We start from the raw sequence: 14,115 nt of genomic DNA, 5'->3' as shown, positions 1-14,115 counted from the left end.
AGTTTTAGAATTTTTTTTTTTTTTTTTTTGTAACTTAAGGTATCCGTAGTGATTTGCTCTGAATCCTTCAGTAAATATGTGGTCTTAGTTATCTAGAACTGCTATAAGAGATAGACTACAAGTGGGTGGCTTTAACGAACAGAAATTTTTCTTCTCACAATTAGGAGGCTGGAAGTCTGAATTCAGGGCACTAGCTCTAGGGAAAGGCTTTCTCTCTGCGTTAGCTCTAAGGATAGGTCCTTATCTCTTTTCAGCTTCTGTTTCTGGGCTCCTTGGTGAGCTTCATATGATATGACATCTTCCTCCCCCCATTTGTGCTTACTTGCTTCCGTGTCTAATGTCCTTTTACATCTCTAAAGTGGTTGGTTTAAAACATATCCTACACTTATATGGCCTCATTAACATAACAAAGAAAACCCTATTCCCAAATGAGAGTACATTCACAGGTATATCGTGTGCCATCCAGTAGATTAAGACTCGTTGGGCAGAGTAGAACTGCCCCATAGGGTTTCTTTCCTAGGCTGAAATCTTTACAGGAACAGATCACTAGGTCTTTTCTCTTGAGGAGCAGATGGTGGGTTCGAACCACCTACCTTTCAGTTAGCAGCCAAGCACTTAACCACTGTGCCACCAGGGCTCCTATTCACAGGTACCAGGATTAGGATTTACAACACATATTTTGGGGGGGCACAATTCCATCTATAGCAGATGTTTAGAGTCAGCCTGACCAAGTCAGCTAACTGCTATCTTCATTAATTGCTTCAGTTTTAATATTATAATTTTCTGTCCAGAGTGAATTTAGTGCAAGCGAAGGTAATAACAACATTTCTTTTAGCCCTTACAATGTACTGAGCACTATTCTAAGCACTTCACATTTATTAATACATCTAATTCTCACAGTATCCTATGAGGTGTAGGTACTATTATCCATTGAGGAAACTGAGGTACAGAGTGTTTAAGTGGCTTGCCCAAGGTCACACAGCTGGTAAAGTAGCAGACATGACATAAATCCAGCAATTCTGCTCCATAGATTCTGAGTTTGCTAATACAGTATCAGTAACTCTTTGTTCCCTCTCCTTGGCTATGTCTAACAGTATCTGCACTTCCATGTGTGACAAACTCTCCAGGAAATGGAGAACCAGTGGCCAGCCCACAAGTGGTTACCTCACACCAATTGAACGCAACTGTGGAGAGGTGAGTTGAACAACTGGGGCCTTTTCTTTTTCACTGACACACATTACAGCACACTTACCTCACCTATTCCACCAGCATTTCCTGGGCCTAAAGGAATTTCAAGGTTTTAACATTAAGATTTATTTTTATTAGGATTCACAAATTTTTGGCAGAACTAGTAATTCTGTACTCTGAAAAGGGGGGAATAATCTTTTTTCTTGAGTCTTTAAATGTGATAGTAAGGTTTTAGAATGATGATTAAAGAAAATTGGAGGCCTGGTGGTACAGTGGTTAAGAGCTTGCTGCTAAGAAAAAGGTTGGCAGTTCGAATCCACCAGCTGCTCCTTGGAAACTGTATGGGGCAGTTCTAGTGAGTCACTACGAGTCAGAATGACCCAACAGCAATGGGTTTGGTTTTTTGCTTATTAAAGAAAGTTACAGGGAGTAAGTTGTTAGTTTTCTTTATATCTCCTGATATGGACCATATGTACATCCTTTAATGATATGTAACGGTTGTATTTGAGCTATACATAAAATTATAGTAAGTCACAGGTTTGTTTCATGGTAAAAGTAATTTAGATGCCAAAAGTTTTTATAGTATATTATTAATAGCAGTGGTACCTATCAAGCCATTAGGAAAACTATAGGCATAGAATTTTTCTTCTCCTTTACCTAACCATATAGACTGGTCCAGAATAGTATCAAATATAAACATCAGACTATAACATAAGGATGACCCTAATAAATTAAATCCATTGGCCATTTACCCCAGTGTGGATCCCTTTAAAGGAGGGGGAAAAGTTCTAACAAATGCCCAGAGTTACTTGTATTATTTTTACTTAAAGGTGTACAAATATAAAATTAGGCCTAATATTTCTACAGTTGTTATTTATCTGTCAAGCCAAAACAGCAATCACAAATTTAAGTAAAAATAAAACTGTTAGACCAAGAACATTCAAATTAAACAAAAGTCATTTATTATCGAGGAATGATATTTTTCTGAAATTACATCTATAATTTACACATGACACTGATTGATGCCTTTTGCATTAGGCATTAGTTGCTTAGAGTGTCATGAGTTGCTGATGATGCATTTCACTCACTGCTTTTCTCTATTTGAACTGCTTTAAAACTTCAAACTATCATAATGTCCCTTGGCTTTTACTTGGCACTAATGCACCATTATGCATTACCTGAATGATAAAAAAAAAAAGGTAATGATAAATGTGCACTACGTAAAACCAAACCAAACCCGTTGCCATTGAGTTGATTCCAACTCATAGCGACCCTATAGGACAAAGAAGAACTGTCCCATAGGGTTTCCAAGGAGTGGCTGGTGAGTTTGAACTGCTGACCTTTTTGTTAGCAGCCAAGCACTTAACCACTGCCCCACCGTGGATCCTCATTTGTCATTAGCCCTTGTCAAATAACCTGATAAAAGCTGATACTGCCTGGTTTACTCTGAAATACAAGTCTAAAATCAAGCACAAAAATCACGTGGTAAAACTCAGCGCTGTGATAGTCAGGTGACAGACTATTCTGTTGATTTTAAAAAATTCTTATCAAAGTGAAAACATAAATTTTAAAAAAATTTCCTGTAGAGAATCAGACCCCAGTTTGAGAAACAGTCCATTTGTGAATGACACTGGCCTGCAAGGAATATTTAGTGTGATGTTAAATTTGTTCCTTGGTATGACTCTCACTCATATCATTTTTTTTTTTTTTTAACTTTTATTGAGCTTCAAGTGAACGTTTACAAATCGAGTCACACTGTCACATATAAGTTTATATACACCTTACTCCGTACTCCCACTTGCTCTCCCCCTAATGAGTCAGCCCTTCCAGTCTCTCCTTTCGTGACAATTTTGCCAGCTTCCAACTCACTCTATCCTCCCATCCCCCCTCCAGACAGGAGATGCCAACACAGTGTCAAGTGTCCACCTGATACAAATAGCTCACTCTTCATCAGCATCTCTCTCCTACCCATTGTCCAGTCCCTTCCATGTCTGATGAGTTGTCTTCGGGAATGGTTCCTGTCCTGGGCCAACAGAAGGTTTGGGGACCATGATCGCCGGGATTCCTCTAGTCTCAGTCAGACCATTAAGTATGGTCTTTTTGTGAGAATTTGGGGTCTGCATCCCACTGATCTCCTGCTCCCTCAGGGGTTCTCATATCATTTTTGATGTGTAACCTAAGCAACTCTGTTTCCCTGAATTATTTTGACATTTGTCTTCCTTGAATTTATCAAGACCAGTTTTGAAGCAATCTGTATTTTCACTCTCCATCACCTCTTGTGTTAGTAAATACAACACACTGCTTTTAAAAGTTTTAGTTCTTTTACAGCTACTTATTTCAAGCGGTTGTAATAAACTAGGTTTTAGGGAATAAATCTGTGTTCAAATTTCCCATAACCTTCATCGTTTTATGGATTTTGTTTCTACTCCCTCTCTGTTTTCATCTTATAAACTATAGAGTCCTAATATGCTTGCCGTATCAGACAGTCTGATCAGAAGAGAGAAACCACACATTAATTTAAACAGGGAAAGTTTAATACGAAGAATTCCTTGGGATTGGAGGAACAAGGGATTGGCTGGTAAGAAGAGAATCTAAATACAGGGATATCAGATATCAAGAGTAGCTATGGCACCTAGGGCTGCATGTAAAGAAGACCCCCACTCACCAGGTCTGAGATCTAGACCTTGTTGAAGAGGGCGGAACCACAGCTCACTGGATGACAGAGAAGTTGCTGTGGTTTTGTGCTGGCAGAATTTGCCAGAAATCCACCCCCTAGGGTGTCAGGGAAAGCTGTTCACCGGAAGATGCCTCAGCAGAGGCATTCTGCTATAAATCTACCCCAAGGGAGCACTGGGAGAAGTTTCTGGCCACTATGCATTGCAGGAGCCAGGTACCAGAAGGCCATTCACACCATAGGAACCAGGTGCCCGGTCGGCTGTTCACACTGCAGGAGCCTGTGGAGCAGACACATCGGAACCAGGAAGCAAAACTGTTTCCTCTTGCAATATCTCTCCAGCAGCCTCTACTGACAAAGCTTAAGGTCCTGCCAGGTGGCAAAGGAAAATTATTTAAAATGCCTAAATCTACTTTTATAGAATAGGAATAAAGGGTGAATTTGGAGCTGAGAGGCAATAAATTAATTTACCTTATCTTTATTTTTTTTGTTTTTTAATTTTTTATTGTACTTTAGAGGAGATTGACAGAACAAACTAGTTTCTCATTAAACAGTACACACATTGTTCTGTGACATTGGTTAACAATCCTAAGACATGTCAACACTCTCCCTTCTCAACCCTGGGTTCTCTATTACCAGCTTTCCTGTTCCCTCCTACCTTCCAGTGCCTGCCCCAGGGCTGGTGCACCCTGTCTTGTTCTTTTTTATGGGCCTGTATGATCTTTGGCTGAAGGGTGAACCTCACGAGTGACTTCATTACTGAGCTGAAAGAGTGTCTGGGGTCCACACTTTCAGGGTTTTTCTAGTCTCTGTCAGGCCAGCAAGTCTGGTCTTTCTTTTTGAGTTAGAATTTTGTTCTACATTTGTCTCCAGCTCTGTCCAGGACTCTCTATTGTGATCCTTGTCAGAACAGTCAGTGGTAGTAGCTGGGCACCATCTAGTTGTACTGGACTTAGTCTGGTGGAGGCCATGGTAGATGTGGTCCATTAGTCCTTTGGACCAGTCTTTCTCTTGTGTCTTTAGTTTTCTTCATTCTTCCTTGCTCTGGAAGAGGTGAGACCAGTGGAGTATCCTAGATGGCCACTCACAGTCTTTTAAGACCCCAGACGCTACTCACCAGTGTAGAACATTTTCTTTATAAACTATGTTATGCCAATTGAGCTAGATGTTCCCCGAGACCATGGACCCCACAGCCCTCTGCTGAGCAATTCGGTCAATTTATCTTTAAAAGGCACCTTCCCCAGCTCTTTGATCATTTTAGTCATATTTCTCTAGAAGTTCATCAGCATGAGTGTGGGAGAAAGAGCTTTAGAACCAGAAGTCCTAGCCTGGCTTTACTCCTGAGAAGCTCAGTGACTCTGGGATCAGCCTACCCAAGCCACAGTTTCCTCATCTGGAAATAAATATATTTCTCCCACAGGGTCTTGGGGAGTCCAATGAAAAGTATCTATGAAGGAGCTCTGAAAGCTCTGAAAGTCCTTGGATGGTCCAATTGGTTAAGAACTTGACTACTAACCAAAAGTTTGATGGTTTGAACTCACCCAGAGGCACATCAGAAGGAAGGTCTAGTGATCTTCTGGAAGGTCACAGCCTTGCAAATGCTATGCAGTGCAGCTCTACTCTGAAAGACATGGGTCTCCAGGAGTTGGGATCAATTCGAGGACAACTGGAAGTCCCGGTAGCACAAACAGTTCACTCTCAATTACTAATCTGAAGGAGTCCTGGTGGCCCAGTGGTTAAGAGCTCGGCAGCTAAACAAAAGTTGGCAGTTTGAATCCATCAGCTGCTTCTTGAAAACTCTATGGGGCAGTTCTACTCTGTCTGACTCAATGGCAATGGGTTTGCATTGTTTAACCATTCCTAAAACAGGTTCTTGTTTATTAGTAAATATTCCCTTTGATTCAGTGGGGGCTCAAGTTTTTAAACAGTTTTACATATGAAATCCTATTAAAAACTTTAAAATTACAAATAAATCACATTCATTGAGACTCCTTTTTACTCTCAGTTTCAAGTCAACCTTGAAATCACTTAGTAAAGTCATTGTTTTTCACCTCAGTGCATCATGTTTAGTTAAACATTCCCCAATCCTCTTACTCAGTCACCATCTTCATTAAATACACTCCTGTGTGCCCAGAGTAGATTTATAGATTCCACCAGCTTGCCCACTGGGAATTAAATCCCTGCTTTTGGAGGTCACCTGGACCTCTTTTTGAAGAACTGGATGTGGTGGTATTCTGTCAGTCTGCCATGGCAAATGCTACAATCACTGTGGCAGAGTTTGTTTTCACTAGAAAATTCCACTCCTCAGAATGAACATCCTTAGATCAGATTAAGAAAAGCTTCACTCTTTCCAGTGTCTTGAGTACCTGATACATTGGCTAGCCTGCTCTTCAGGAAAAATAAGTGTTGTGAACTGTGTGACATTCACCCCTCACTACCCCCAGAGATTATGTCAGAAAACTGTCCATCAGCCTCCTAGGATGACAGTGGCATCCTAACGTTGTTTTCCTAGCAGGAAGGGCCAAGATCTCTTGTTATCAGAGAAACCCCAGTCAAGGAACTTCCAGAACCTTACTCCTAACCCTGAGGGCCATGAGTGAGACCTGTGGCCCCTGTGGTTTCTCTGGATCTCACCCTTCTGTGTATAATCCTTTTACAAGCCCCAAAGACATTCTCTTTTCCATCTTTCTCCTCCATGACAGGCTCCCCACCGTCAATAGATAGACTTTAAGAAGGTATGAGCTATCAAAATTTTGGCCAGCTTTTAAAAGTACAAAGAAATATATGAACCTGAGCAGCTCAATTCTTACTCCAGAAGCCATCTTTAGGTCTTGAAAGATAAATAGTCTTTGAAGGGGATAGCGCCTGTTGAAGGGATTGAACTGAGGGGCGTGTTTATTCATGAATAGGAAACTTGCTTAGAACAGAAAACAAAAGATAGAAGTAAGTGTTTGTGGGTGGGGAGGATATCAGAATAGGAAAGGAGGGAATTATTTTAAGTTTCTCAGGTCATTCTGATATATTTCTCCACCCCCAGTTGGGAACCTATAATAGAAGCTGAAAAGCTCTCATGGGTGGACAGGCTACTGTCTCACCCCCAAATAACCCAGAAAACAACTTGTTCAGAGCCATGGGAGGGTTTCTCTTCAATAGAATGGCTCTGTTCTCTTAAATAAGGGATTTATAGTAATTTTGATGTTTGGCCTAGTCTTTTTCCTCCAAATCTTATGAGTTCATCACAAAGAGATTTTAATTTACAAGTTATTTGTTATAGCATGATAGTAGACATGAAGGAAAAATTAGGTCCTACAGTAAGCTCTGTGGACTATCAGATTCTGACCGTGGCCCCAACCCCACTCACCACATATGCTTTGAGCTGACCACATGAAATATACAGTCCTCAAAAGTCTTACACCCAGTGTTCAGATGCCAGAGTGTAGCCAAAAAGGGAGAATGCAAAAGCTGGTGCCTTACCCTGAGGGGATACACAGATTCATAATCCCTAACCCTAGTGACTTCAACTAGCTTCAGTTTTATAGTTTCTGCTCGTCACATTGCCCCTGAACTTTTAATAATTGATCAGTCCAAAGTTTATGACACAATTGTTCCTCCAGTTGCTGATAAGTAAGAATTGGTGGAGTAGCCAGGTGGGAGGGGGAGATGACATCAGCTATTGACTCATGTCTGGGGTTGGTTGTTGCCTTTACAACTTGTTAGCACATGCAGGCCTGAAAGGTGACAGGAGTTAAGATTACCAAGGAAATAGGTTTGGGGGATATATTACTGTTCTTTATTTTTTGCAAAAACATCTCTTTAAAATCTCTTGGGATTAAGAACCGAAACAATTTCCCTGGTTACAGAACGCCATTGGTTTAGGGAAAGAACAGGGGGATGGGTGTGGTAGACCAGCCAGTCTGAATGGCAGATGTTAGGCATGTATGTGTGCACATGTGTGCGGGCCTGCACCCTCACACAAACTATTATCGTGCCAAGCTTCCTCTTCCTCCTCAGTGAAATAGCAGAACAGCGCCATCACACTCTGACTATGTGTAATATTTTTGTGGGTTTTTTTTTAGAGCACTTTTACAAATATTTTCAGTGTACCCTGCAATGCCCTGTAGGAAATTTAGAATATTTTTTCCAGAAGAGGTTTAATAATTAACAAAAATGTATAAAAAATTAAAAATTCAAATCAAAAATGCTTTAGAATGTGTACCACAAATATGATATTTCTCATTGACTCAGGAAAGTAAGCTATTTCCTCAATTGGGGGGGGGGGTGGTGTAAAAAAAAAACTCTTCCCCACCTCCCGCCACCAAAAAAATACAATGGAAAGATCGGTTTTACATTTGCTTGATTTTACCATTTGGGAAGGAGATGTAAAAAGACTGATTTTCTAAAGGTTAAGCAACTAACATTACTAAGACTGTTGTTGTTATTGGGTTCTTTCCAGTTTTGATAGTAACTCATTTTAATTTTTAAAATTCCCCAGTACTCCCAATTTGGAAAAACAACCAAATGAAAATGGAGTATCTGTTCAGAATGAAAATTTTGAAGAAATCATAAATTTACCCATTGGATCTAAACCATCCAGATTAGACGCCACCAACAGTGAGAGCCCAGAAATTCCTTTGAATCCAATTTTGGCCTTTGATGATGAAGGGACACTTGGGCCTCTGCCTCAGGTAGATGGTGTTCAGACACAGCAGACAGCAGGTAAGCTTGTCTCAAACCCCGTTCTGTAATCATCAGAAATATGCAACACCCAAGAGGGAAGGAACTGCCTTCTGCATTGCATCTGTGTCCCTCTTTATCCTATGAAGGAATCTAAGGGACCAAATAAGCCAACGGAGAAAAGATTGTGTGTAGATGATAGAAACTGAATTTCAAAGTAAATTGGGCAATTTCAGGGGCCCTTCTTATACTCTCACTTAGTACTGAAATCCCCTCTGCAGCACCAGTGGGGGACCTTCACCGAACAACTCTCCCCATCACCCAGCAGCACTCACTGCCAGGATGCACCTCATATTAAGACAAGGCTACCTCAAGGTCCTGAGTGGTATAAACAGTTTGTGCTCATCTAGTAGCTAAAATGTTGGCAGTTTGAACCCACTCAGTTGCATGGTGGAAGAAACAGGCCTGTGAATCTACTTCCGTAAAGATTGACAGCCAGGAAAACCCTACGGAGTAGCTCTACTTTGTTAACACATAGGGTCTCTTAAGTCACAAATTGATAACAGACACAAAATCAACAACAAAGACGAGGCTGCCTCCCCATGGCTTATGACCATTGGATCTAATTCTGCCTATTGGAAAAAAAAATTTGATTTTTCCTCCGTTTCTCAGCTCTTCAGGTATTTGAAGACTGATATCATGTTCTCCCATCGTTTTTCTCATTTAGGTTTAACAACTGGAATGATATGTTCCTGTCCTTTTTAAAGATGATGTAATATGAATGGATAGTTAAATGATTTAGATCATGGGCCTAGTAGCCCAAGCTGGAACATACTGAACCCTAGGGTCTTCACACTTCACCGAGTGAGCATAGTTGCTGCTGAAACTGCCTGCTACTCTCTATGACACTGTCTCAGGGACTCACACTTGACCTGAAGTCTTTGTGCAAAAAGAACAGGAGTTTTACAGGACCCAATAAAATAAGGAGCTACATCAAGTATTGCAGTCTGGTCATAGCAGTTTAACAGCATAATCCAATCACAGACTCAAAAATAAGTGGGGTGATCCCAGCTCTCTCTCTCCTTTCACATATCGACCAACATATCTACACCATTAAGAACAGATTCAATGGGCTTAATTAACATGGAATTGGTATAGAATCCTTTGTGGCCAAATTGTTATGCATTTTAGAGCCTACCTGTGAACTTGTAACAGGTATTTTCCACTTTAACTTGGTTGAAAAAGACAGTGTTAAACCACCCATCCAGAAGAAGCTAGTGTTTTGGGTTTTTTTCTCCTTTAATGTATTAATCTTGGAAGAATAACTTCAGTGAACTCTACTAAAGAAGACGACTATAAAAGGAAGTTGTAAAGTTCCTTCCAGTTCTTACATTCTGATTCTTAAGTCTCTGGGAACAATTTGATTACTTTTTTGCTGGTAAAAACAGTCCCAGCACAGCTTCTTCCTTTGGCGTGTCACAGATTCATAGCAAAGGAACTTCAGATGACTTCCTTGCTTCATTTGCCAGGCCTTATATCACATTGGCCCCAATGTTTCAGAGATTTGAGTTTTCTGTCATTTCATTCCCACTGATCCTGCACTTCCATACATTTCCTGGAAACACAATCCAGGGTCTTTGACCTTGAGAGGTATCAGAGGCCTTTTGGGGTCATGACTATTTATTAAAATTTAGTCTCCAGTATGTTTGGAACCCTAAGCATCAAATGCTGAGGGCACAAGACAAATGAATGTTAAGTCCCTGACCTCAAAGAAAAAGACAATTTATGTGTGCAGTATAGAAGAGTAAATGGTATGTTGAAGTAAAGCATATATATTTTTCCATTATTAGTAGAATTCACTTGAGTATATGAAAGCTGTGAACCCTGATTAAATTATGTATTCTTATATATAACAATGTATGTGAAAGTGTGGTAAGTTTTAGAAATGTATTACTGGAATATTCTTTATGTATGATTTCAGATAAATGTCCTATTAATCTGTTGTGTTTTTTTCTGTCTCCTAATATAGAAGTTATATGAGCATTTCTTCTGAAGAACCAAAGCGGAAATTTCATAAGAATTTCTATGGTTAATGGAATTCCTTCCATGCTATAAAGGAGCATACCCCTGCCCCCTCTAGTTTTCTAAAGATTTCTCGAACATCTTTTTGAAAAGACTTTATTAAAACTAGCTAAAGACAACAGACTGGATAGTTTTTCTAATAATTTTCGCCAACAGAAAAAATATTCCTTACTCTTCAATACTTTAAAATGGTTTTTCCAGCATGCTCCTTCTTAGCAAATCCATATTTTTCTGCATTCTTTCAAAGACAACATTTGGCTATAAAAGAAATAGACTGACTAGGCATGATTTTTTATATAGATATTTTGGTCTTAAAAGCTAACATGTAAAATTGTCAAAAAAATTACCTTTTACAATACATAGTACTTGAAAAATAAGTACCTCTTTGCTCTACAAATAGAGTGAATAGGGAGGTGTTTAAATTATGTTTAAATTAAGCCAGTTTGTTTAAATATTGCAAAGAGCTTTATTTGTAGAGGCAAATTATAGGCAGATGACCAGGTTCTTGTAAATGTAACTTGTCCATGGACATCCTGCAAACCCAGCTGTCATTGCATTCTCCTTGCATCCCCTTTTGCAAAAGCATACTAAAAAGTTTTAAAATGTGAGAAAAAGCATTATTTTTTGCAGAGCAAGAACGTAATTTACTGTCCTCTTAAATAATGTATTTATAAAGTTTTTCTGGATAAACTAATCAAATAAATTAGAAAAATGTGACAACATTGCAAATTTGCTTTATTACATGCATTTCTTCTTATGTTACTATGAGAGAATGTTACTGATAATTCAGGGCTATTTCTGAAGTCTGTATATTGCTGCTGTCCCCAGTGATGGAGGGACTTATCTTTGCCTTACCTGATCACTAATTGTTTGGGGGGAAATAAAGATTTAATATTTGTTTAAATTAAAAAAAAAAAAAAATTTGGTTTTGCTCATTTAAGAGCAATGAAAAAATGATGGCATGTTGACTCTGTTTGGCACTCAGGATACGGTACATGTTGCCTTCATGAATGTCCTCGTTCTGCGTAGCGTCCGTCAGTTTCTCACTTTCCACTCTTTCTTCACTTTTGCTGCTGAGCTTAGCTGTACAAACTTGCACTTTTATATGCCATTAGATTCAATTTTATTTTACCATTTTGGAGACTACTAAACTAAATATTGAAAGAGAGGTGTCACTGAGGGAACACATGTTTTTATATAGAGTGTTCAAAAAGGTAAATGTCTACCACTATAGTGTGTTGCTTTTATTAAAAGAGGATTCGGTTAATCTAGATCGAATAAGAGACTGTTCATCTATTGGATTATGTCTTTAAAATCCAAACATACTGTCTTTAATAACAACTGTAATTTGTTAAAACATTAATTTGGGTTTTTTTCTGTTCTCAGTTGTCCATGTACACAGTCGTTATATTAAAAAAAAAAAAAACTGTTCAAAAAAGCTGTTTTCTTTCTTTTCATTGACCTAGCATGAAATAAGGAGCCCTGGTGGCACAACATACGGTTAAGTGCTAGGCTGCTAACCGAAAGGTCTAAAATTCAGAACCACCAGGGGTCTGTGGGAGAAAAGACCTGGCAATCTGCTCCTGTAAAGATTTACAGCCTTGGAAATCCTATGGGGCAGTTCTACTTTGTCGTATAGAATTGCTATGAGTCAGAATCAACTGGACAGCACACAACAACAAAGCATAAAATACCAAATATGTTTGACGATAGTATTACCCTTAGGCTTCTCATATGTTATAACTTTACCCAAGCTGATTTCTTGAGTTTTCAAGCTGTCCAGCATTTTACTTCAATGACGTTTCTCCATCTTCCTGTTGAATAGCCATATAGAATAAGTTTATTTAAAATTTAGAGCATAGTTCTGTTTTGGCTATATTTCCTTTTTTCATTATATTTTTAAAATTGTACCATCATTAGCAAAGCCTGAAAGTCTTCTAAGTAATCAAGTTTTAAATGGAAAGGGTGTAAAATTCTCAACTCTATTTTGGGAAAGACAACACTGCGAGAGGATGACCTTGACCTTTACAATGGCTGGATTGCCTTCTGTCCAGTGCGTGAAGCTCAGTAGTCACCTGATCTTAAGGGGGCTACGGATGCTACTACGTTTAGGGGAGCACTTAGGAATTAAATCTGACTCTCACCATGGAATGAGGGTAGGTGGACTTTTAGTTTCCTTTACACACCATTACAAACTGTATAGTTTAATCATTCACCAATTTAATCATTCACTAATTACAGTTTAATTTGGTAGGTAGCCTCCAGTTCTTAAAGGGAAGTACTCTCGCGTAACCTCGCTACCTGGTGAGATATATTACAATGAAAGCGAATTTCAAACAATTCTGTCATGTGAGCAAATGTTTACTAGCAAGAAGACCCTCTTAAAAACGTTGGGGAAAGTTCCAACTCTTCTCACAAACAATCCCACGAACATCTTGACTGAAAGATTCACAGTGAGGCAGAAGAGGTGATATCCTGAGGACAGGAATAGGTAACCTGGTTGGATCAGGCAACAGTGTCTTAAATGGGTGAACGAGGGAAATATCGCACACAAGCAAATAAAGCTCTTAGACCTGAGGTACTAAGCAAAAGGCATTACCTTTCAAGATTTGACAGATTCTTATACCTCATCCATGTTTGTTACCTTCAAAAATCCCTCTAGTCAACCATATACTTTTCAAACTCCATTCACCAATGATGAACATTACCATCATTTATGCTGATTAACACTCTGGTCTCGATTTAGAAGACAGTATTTAAAGCACCTGCCTAGCCACCTGACTGGGTGCTTCAAATGCTAATGAACCTACCCTGGGGTAAGACGAAAGTTAAATTCACGTGAGCATGTATGTCACAGAGTTTATACACTAAAGCACTTTAAAGTAAATTACTGCACAGCAATTCAATAGGCATCAAATAAATTCTTCCTCCTTTTGCTTTTTTTTTTAGCTGATGGAGATTGTTCAATTCTTGGCCATATCTGTTTTATGCCTAAAACGTTAAACAACGTGATGAAATAGATATTGAGTCAGGTTACAAAAAGCAACCCTTTAAGATGATCTCACTTTGGAGGAACATCGTGGCCACCCTTCAAGCTGTTTTTGCTCCACTTAGAGGTGCCCTTGGTTGTCACGTGTTTATGTCGGGCACCTAATCATTTAGGAGGGAGCTTTGAAGGCCAAAAGTGGGAGAGAAAAGGACCTTCATGTGAACAGGCAGATAATTTCAAATTTGTTACAAATAAAATATTTTGTTAACTATTTCCTCGTTGGAGCCCTGGTGGCTCAGTGGTCTAAGAGCTCGGCTGCTAACCAAAACGTCAGCAGTTTGAATCCACCAGCCACTCCTTGGAATCCCTCTGGGGCAGTTCTACTCTGTCCTGTAGGATCACCATGAGAGGTTTTTTTGTTTATTTCCTTGTCAGCCTATTTGAGTTTTTGTGTTGGTACGTTTGATTACAATTTTAGAGGCCAAAAGTAATTTTAGCAATTAGTGCC

General features: G+C 39.2%; 1 protein-coding gene across 1 annotated transcript in view; it reads left to right on the top strand.

Moving 5' to 3' along the window:
* MAP7 (microtubule associated protein 7) overlaps window positions 1-12,122 on the top strand; it is a 201,591-nt gene extending 189,469 nt beyond the window's left edge. The window contains exons 16-18 of the mRNA XM_064291234.1: window positions 1,095-1,194; window positions 8,355-8,578; window positions 10,566-12,122. Of these exons, the coding sequence (XP_064147304.1) occupies window positions 1,095-1,194; window positions 8,355-8,578; window positions 10,566-10,576 (335 nt within the window). The 3' untranslated portion in view covers window positions 10,577-12,122. The remainder of the gene's footprint in view (window positions 1-1,094; window positions 1,195-8,354; window positions 8,579-10,565) is intronic.
* Window positions 12,123-14,115: the final 1,993 nt, after the last annotated feature.

This window comes from Loxodonta africana, chromosome 1 (genome assembly GCF_030014295.1).
Source record: "Loxodonta africana isolate mLoxAfr1 chromosome 1, mLoxAfr1.hap2, whole genome shotgun sequence".
NCBI lineage: Eukaryota > Metazoa > Chordata > Mammalia > Proboscidea > Elephantidae > Loxodonta > Loxodonta africana.
The sequence above is the reverse complement of the archived record's forward strand: the minus strand, read 5'-3'. Positions and strand labels throughout refer to the sequence as shown.